The sequence below is a fragment of the Passer montanus genome, unplaced genomic scaffold (assembly GCF_014805655.1).
Source record: "Passer montanus isolate IOZ18808 unplaced genomic scaffold, ASM1480565v1 scaffold93, whole genome shotgun sequence".
Lineage (NCBI taxonomy): Eukaryota > Metazoa > Chordata > Aves > Passeriformes > Passeridae > Passer > Passer montanus.
In genome coordinates, this window is record NW_024374701.1 from 154,808 (window position 1) to 162,763 (window position 7,956).

At 59.2% G+C, this 7,956-nt stretch overlaps 1 protein-coding gene across 1 annotated transcript; it reads left to right on the forward strand.

Annotated features, from left to right (window-relative positions):
- The first annotated feature begins 452 nt into the window (after positions 1–452).
- On the forward strand, positions 453–6,666 carry PGC (progastricsin). Its single transcript, XM_039695964.1, has 9 exons — positions 453–508; positions 1,030–1,183; positions 1,849–1,966; positions 2,921–3,039; positions 3,281–3,480; positions 4,055–4,177; positions 4,260–4,410; positions 5,365–5,463; positions 6,514–6,666. Exons 1-9 carry the CDS (start codon positions 453–455, stop codon positions 6,664–6,666), a joined length of 1,173 nt encoding a protein of 390 aa, XP_039551898.1.
- The last annotated feature ends 1,290 nt before the right edge of the window (positions 6,667–7,956 follow it).

Genomic DNA, 7,956 nt, shown 5'->3' on the forward strand with positions numbered 1-7,956 from the left:
AGGAGCGCAGACCAAAGCCTTTCCCTCCCTGGCCAGGAGCCGCCAGTCCCTTTGTCCTGGGCCGGGTTTGGCGAGCACCTGCCGCGATTTTGGCGAGCGCAGCCCGGGCCCGGCGCGGTGACGTCGGGTCCCCCTTGGGCGATAAGCCGCGGTCCTTATCGCCCCGCCGGGCTTTGATGTGGCCCCCGGGGGCGCCGATGCCGCAGGATGCCCGCGGGCCGGGGCACAAAGCGGCCCTTGAGCCGCCCGCAGGTGCGCTGGCCAGCGGGGCGCTGCCCCGGGATAAAAGCGGGAGCTGCCCCGGGATAACAGCGGGAGCTGCCCCGGGATAAAAGCGGGAGCTGCTCCGGGATAAAGGCGGGAGCTGCTCCGGGATAAAAGCGGGAGCTGCTCCGGGATAAAGGCGGGAGCCGTGCCCGGCTGCCGCCGCCGCCCCAGGGCTGCGAGGCACCATGAAGTGGCTCCCGGTGGTCCTGGCGTGTCTGCAGCTGGCGGAGGGGGCGGTCAGGTGGGTGACAGGGAGGAGGAGGAGGGATAGCGGGGATGGGGAGGTGCTGGGAATGCGGGGTCTGCACGGGGGGCACAGCCCGGGGCAGCGGCTGGGCAGGGAGAGAGCCTGGAATGGAGAGAGCCTGGAATGGAGAGAGCCTGGGAATGGAGAGAGCCTGGAATGGAAATGGAGAGAGCCTGGCATGGAGAGAGTCTGGGAATGGAGAGAGCCTGGAATGGAGAGAGTCTGGGAATGGAGAGAGTCTGGGCACGGAGAGCAGATCCTGGGGCATGGAGATATCCTGGGATGTGGAGAGGAGATCCAGGGCATTGAGAGATCCTGGAACCTGGGGAGCAGCTCCTGGGACATGGAGAGCAGCTCCTGGGATGTGAAGAGCAGTTCCTGGGGCATGGAGAACTCCTGGGGCATGGAGAGCTCCTGTCGTGTCTCAGAGGAGCCCAGAGAGCCGAGCCTTTGAAAACACTGAAATCTCCTTCTCCCCTGCTGTGCTGTGCTGTGTTTCGCCCCTGCCCGTGCAGGATCAGCCTGAAGAAAGGCCTGTCCATCCGGGACAAGATGAGGGCGGCCGGGGTGCTGGACGATTTCCTGAAGCACATCAAATCCGACCCGGTGAAGAAATACCAGCCCAGCCAGGGCTTCGTGGTGAAGGAGCCCATAGCCAACCACCTGGATGTGAGTGTCCCCCTGTCCCCTGCCTGTGCTTCCTCCTTCCCCCTGCCACAGAGCCTGGGCACCCCGAGCCTCCGGGAGTGAGAAACTGCTTTTTCCCCACTTTTAAACTGCTTTTTCCCCACTTTTAAACTGCTTTTCCCCCACTCTTAAACTGCTTTTCCCCCGCTCTTAAATTGTTTTTTCCCCACTCTTAAACTGCTTTCCCCCCACTTTTAAACTGCTTTCCCCCCACTCTTAAATTGCTTTCCCCCCACCCTTAAATTGTTTTTCCTTCACTCTTAAATTGCTTTTTTTACCCACCATTAAATTGCTTTTTTCCCCACCCTTAAATTGTTTTTTCCCCCACCCTTAAATTATTTTCCCCCTATCCTTAAATTGCTTTCCCCCATCCTTAAATTGTTCTCTCCCCACTCTTAAATTGCTTTTCCCCCCACCTTTAAATTGCTTTTTTCCCCACTCTTTTAACTTCTGTTTTCAACCTCAAAGCAGTTTACCCCCAGCCACAAAGGGCCAGGCTTTTCTGTATGAAACAAACCCACAACAATTATTCAATATTTCATTTTTGGGGAGCAGTAGAGGCAGGATGAGAGCTCAGCCTGGCTGGGGGATGCCAGCGGGGGGACCCTGAGCCCGTGGCCAGTGAAAATTCCCTGTTTTTTTTCCAGTCCTCCTACTTTGGGGAGATCAGCATCGGGGAGCCCCCGCAGAAGTTCCTGGTGCTCTTTGACACTGGCTCCTCCAACCTGTGGGTGCCCTCCACGGACTGCAAGAGCCCTGCTTGCTGTGAGTAGAGCCATTCCTGCTCCTAGGAGTGATTAGTGCTCACTAATTAGCACCAATTACCCCCGCTCGGTGCCTTTCAGAGCCCCCCGGGATGGGTTTGGGTGCCCCAAGCCACGTCCTTGTCCCTGTTCTTCCACGTCCTTCCCCTGTCATGCTGGGGACATCACGATGCCAGACCAAAAAATGAGCCTGGGTGTTGATCTGGGGGGGCTGGTGCCTTCCCTGGGGAGCTCAGAGCCCTCAGACCCCCACGGGAATCCCAGGGGAGCTCCCTGATCATCCCAGGAATCTTCTGGGTGCTCCCTGATCATCCCAGGAATCTCAGGGGTGCTTCCTGATAATCCCAGAAATCTCAGGGGTGCTTCCTGATAATCCCAGAAATCTCAGGGTGCTCCCTGGCCAGCAGTGAAATCCCACTGCAGAACTGGCTCTGCTCTTTGGGAATTATCCCAAGGGAGCATCCAGCACTGAAATCCCAGTGCAAAACAGGACCTGATCCTTGGGAATTATCCCAGTGGAGCACCCAGCAGTGAAATCCCACTGCAGAACTGGACCTGATTCCTGGGGATTATCCCAAGGGAGCAGCCAGCAGTGAAATCCCAGTGCAGAACAGGACCTGATCCCTGGGAATTACCCCAGGGGAGCATCCAGCACTGAAATCCCAGTGCAGAACAGGACCTGATCCTTGGGAATTATCCCAGTGGAGCACCCAGCAGTGAAATCCCAGCGCAGCACAGGACCTGATCCTTGGGAATTACCCCAGGGGAGCATCCAGCACTGAAATCCCAGTGCAGAACAGGGCCTGATCCTTGGGAATTACCCCAGGGGAGCATCCAGCACTGAAATCCCAGTGCAGAACAGGGCCTGATCCTTGGGAATTACCCCAGTGGAGCACCCAGCAGTGAAATCCCAGTGCAGCCCGTGCCCAGGCTTTTCCCTCTTCTCCCTCCCCAGTGAACCACGCCAAGTTCAAGGCCAGTGCCTCGGCCACCTTCAGCCCCAGTGGCCAGTCCCTCACCGTGTCCTACGGCAGCGGCTCCGTCACCATCCTGCTGGGCTCCGACACGCTCAGGGTGAGTGCCCCGTGCCAGCCTGCCCTCCTGCCTGTGTGCCCGCCAGGAGCAGCCTCAGGGCTTGGACAAACCCTGGCACATGGACGTGAAGTGTTCACTGCCACCCTCGTTCCTCCAGCTGCCCTTTGGCCGGGTTTTAACCCAAATCCAGTTTTTTTCCCCCCAATTTCCCCCCGTGCCTTGTGCTGTTGGCACCCAAGTGGCCTCAGCCTGGCTGCCCTGGCATGCCCTTCCCCTGCAGATCCAGAGCATCACCGTGACGGGGCAGGAGCTGGGGCTGAGCCAGGAGGAGCCCACGCAGCCGTTCTACTTCGCCGACTTCGACGGCATCCTGGGCATGGCCTTCCCCTCGCTGGCCGTGGGGGGCACGGCCACGGCCCTGGCGGGCATGCTGCAGCAGGGCCAGCTGGCCCAGCCCCTCTTCAGCTTCTACTTCTCACGGTGACAGCCCCTCAGGGCGCTCTGAGTGCCCTGGTGTGCCCTGCCCTCGTGTGTCCCTCACACCCTCGTGTCACTCACGTCCTGGTGTGCCCTGCCTGCATGTCATGGTGTCCCCTGTCCTCACGTCCTGGTGTCCACTGTCTGCACATCCTGATGTCCCCTTCCCTAACATTGTGGTGTCCCTTGCCCTCACGTCCTGGTGTCCCCTATCTCCAAATCCTGGTGTCCCCTGCCTGCACATCCTGATGTCCCCTGTGCTCACATCCCTGTGTCCCCTATCTGCATGTCCTGATGTCCCCTGCCCCCAGGTCCTGGTGTCCCCTATTTGCACATCCTGGTGTCCCCTGTCCTCAGGTCCTGGTGTCCCCTGTTTGCATATCCTGGTGTCCCCTGTCCTCACATCCTGGTGTTCCCTGCCTCCACATCCTGGTGTTCCCTGCCCCACATCCCTGTGTCCCCTATCTGCATGTCCTGTTGTCCCCTGCCTGTCCCCCCGAGGCTTCCCTGGGGATTTATCCCCCTCCATCTCCCGTTCACACCTGATCCCTGCTGCTGTGGCTCTGTCTCCTCGCAGCCAGCCCAGCTATGAGTACGGGGGCGAGCTCATCCTCGGGGGCATCGACCCCGGGCTCTTCCAGGGGGACATCACCTGGGCGCCGGTGACACAGAAGCTTTACTGGCAGGTGGCACTTGAGGAGTGAGTGCTGTTTGTACCCCCTGCTCCAGCCTCGGTGCTTTAGGGGCCCGGAGCCACGTCCTTGTCCCCGTTGTCCCCCCAGGGTTGCCATCGGGCAGTCAGTGACCAGCTGGTGCAGCCAGGGCTGCCAGGCCATCGTGGACACGGGGACATTCCTGCTGACCGTGCCCCAGGAGTACATCGAGAGCATCCTGGAGGCGCTGGGAGCCCAGGAGACCAGCTACGGGGTGAGTGTGGGGTTTTGGGGGGAATCAGAGCCCTGGGCTCGACCAGGTCCCACAAAAATCACGTGGCACTGCAGGGAAAGGGACTGCGGGGTGACAGGGGCACGAGGGGACATCAGGCTGAGCAAGGTGGGGATGCTCAGCCTGGAGAGGAGAACATTGTGTGCAAACCCCACAGCCCGTTCCAGGGCCTGAGGGGGCTACGGGGAAACCAGAGAGGGACGTGGGACAAGGGCCTGGAGTGACAGGACCAGGGGGGATGGCTTCGGACTGAAAGGGAGGAAATTTAGGGTTGATACAGAGAGAAGGAAATTTAGGGTTGATGCAGCGAAGGAGGAAATTTAGGGTTGATACAGAGAGAAGGAAATTTAGGGTTGATGCAGGGAAGGAGGAAATTTAGGGTTGATAGAGAGGAAATTTAGAGTTGCTGCAGAGGAAATTTAGGGTTGATACAGAGGAAATGTAGGGTTGATACAGAGAGAAGGAAATTTAGGGTTGATGCAGGGAAGGATGAAATTTAGGGTTGATACAGGGAAGGAGGAAATTTAGGGTTGATGCAGGGAAGGATGAAATTTAGGGTTGATACAGGGAAGGAGGAAATTTAGGGTTGATGCAGGGAAGGATGAAATTTAGGGTTGCTGCAGAGGAAATGTAGGGTTGATACAGAGAGAAGGAAATCTAGGGTTGATGCAGGGAAGGAATTCCTCCCTGTGCGGTGGGGAGGGGCTGGGATGGATTTCCCAGAGCAGCTGTGGCTGCCCCATCCCTGGCAGCGTCCCAGGCCAGGCTGGGGCACGCTGGCACAGTGGGAGGTGTCCCTGCCGTGGCAGGGGTGGCACTGGGTGGGCTTTAAACTCCCTCCCACCCAAACCATCCCGTGATTCCGCGCTGTGGCACAGCTGGGGCACAGCGCGTGCCCCCCGTGTCCCCTCCGTGCCATCACCCCGTGTCTGTGTCCCCCAGTACGCCGTGGACTGCAGCGACACCCCGAGCATGCCCCCCATCACCTTCGGCATCGGCGGCGCCCGCCTGGCGCTGCCCCCGGCCGCCTACGTCCTGAACGTACGTGTGGGATTGGTCCGGGGTTCCTGAGGGACCACCGGGAACTGGGAACATCCCGAAGGTTCCTCAGGGACCACCGGGAACCGGGAACATCCCCAGGGACCACCGGGAACTGGGAACATCCTGAGGGATCACTGGGTATAGGGAACATCCCCAGGGATCACCAGGAACAGGGAACATACCCAGGGATCACTGGGAACCAGGAAAATCCCAAGGGATCACCGGGAACATCCCAGGGACCACCGGGAACTGGGAACATCCCCAGGGACCACCGGGAACCAGGAACATCCCCAGGGACCACCGGGAACCGGGAACATCCCGAGGGTTCCTCAGGGATCACCGGGTACTGGGAACATCCCCAGGGACCACGGGGTACCGGGAACATCCCAAGAATTCCCAAGAGTTCCCCAGGCACTGGGAACATCCCAAGAGTTCCCCAGGCACTGGGAACATCCCAAGAATTCCTGAGAGTTCCTCAAGCACTGGGAACATCCCAGGGCACCAGGAACATCCAGAGAGTTCCTGGGAATTCCTGAGGCACTGGGAACATCCTGAGAGTTCCCGGGGCACTGGGAACATCCCAAGAGTTTCAGAGAATTCCCGAGGCACCGGGAACATCCTGAGAGTTCCCGAGGCACTGGGAACATCCTGAGAGTTCCTGAGGCACTGGGAACATCCCAAGAGTTTCAGAGAATTCCCGAGGCACCGGGAACATCCTGAGAGTTCCTGAGAGTTCCCGGGGCACCGGGAACATCTCAAGAGTTCCCGAGGCACCAGGAACATCCCGAGTGTTCCCGAAGCACTGGGAACATCCCAAGAATTCCTGAGAATTCCCGAGGCACTGGGAATATCCCAAGAATTCCCGAGGCACTGGGAACATCCCAAGAATTCCCAAGAGTTCCCAAGGCACCGGGAACATCCCGAGTGTTCCCGAGGCACCGGGAACATCCCGAGCATTCCCAGCACCGGGGAGAGCCCGCGGCTCCGTGGCCGGCAGCGCTGCTCTCCCTGCGCTGCTGGAGGTGCTGAGCCCCCGTTGTTCCCCCCCAGAGCAATGGCTACTGCACCCTGGCCATCGAGGTCACCTACCTGCCCTCGCAGGACGGGCAGCCCCTCTGGATCCTGGGAAACGTCTTCCTGAAGGAATATTACACCGCCTTCGACATGGCCAACAACCGCGTGGGCTTCGCCCTGTCGGCCTAGAGGGGGCAAATCCCTGTGCCACGCAGTGCCATGGCGTTCCCAGGGACATTTCTGCTCCTTGCCGTCCCCTTCCCTCGGGATCTGTGTGTGTGTGTGTGCGCCCGCGGATTTATCCCGGAATAATAAATAAATAATGAATAAACCCTGCCATCCCAGATGAAATAAATGGGCAGGAGATCTTTCTCCTTTTTAATGCCTTTATTAAGAAGAATCAGCTCAGGTGGGGAAAAATCGACACGGAGGAGGAGGAGGGTGATGCAAACGGTCTCCGAGCTCCGGGGTTTGAGGGGTTCCGTGGCTCACAATTCCTTGCTCCAGCAAGGAAAGTGCTGGGATGAGCTCCAGGCCCTGGGATAAAGCAGTGCCCACCTCCAGCCCTCGGGAAACCTCCGAGGGGAAGCCCCTGAGCTGGAAAAGCTTTGCCAAAGCCCTGTGGTTATCCAAGTGGAAATCTGAGGCTGTGAGGCGAGCCACGACACCCAAACGACCCCTGAGCCCCGAAATGGAGCTGCTCAGCCTAGAAAATTGCACTGGAATATCGGGAATTGGGGGAGATGTGGCCCAAGGGCATGGGGAACACCCGGGCAGGGGAAGGTGGGGTGGCCCCGCTCTTTCCCAGAGTTTCTGAGAAGTTCTTTATCACCAGAGCTGAGCCACGACACCCAAATGACCCCTGAGCCCCAAAATGGAGCTGCTCAGCCTGGAAAAACTGCACTGGAATATCGGGAATTGGGGGAGGTGTGGCCCAAGGGGATGGGGAACACCCGGGCAGGGGGAGGTGGGGTGGCCCCGCTCTTTCCCAGCATCCAGAGTTGATTTTTAGCAGCTCTTTATCACCGGAGCTGCTCCGTTCAGGGCTCTGTCACCTCCCGGGGGAAGGACACAAAGTGCTCCGAGCTTTGAGTCAAAATATTGACACAGGCTGAGCTGAGATTAGGCAGGGACAGCAGGGAAGGACATTCCCCATCCTCCTCCTCCTCTTCCTCCTCCCCATCCTCCTCCTCTTCCCCCTGGAGTGGGAATTCTCTGCTGGAAGCAGGGCGGTGGTGGCAGGAGGGGACAGCAAAGGCTGCCCACGTCCCTGCCGCTCTCTGCTGTCCCCTTTGCTGTCCCTGCAGGGCCTGCCCAGGCCACGGCAGAGCCAGCAGGAGCCTTGTGGGGATTTCCCGAGCTTCTGAGGATTCCCAGCATCGTTCCACGGCCAAAAGCTTGGCTCTGGCAGCAGGTCTGCGGGCACCTGGAACGCTCCTGCCCATTCCCAGAACAGCGGCAGCAGGAATTGCCACTTGC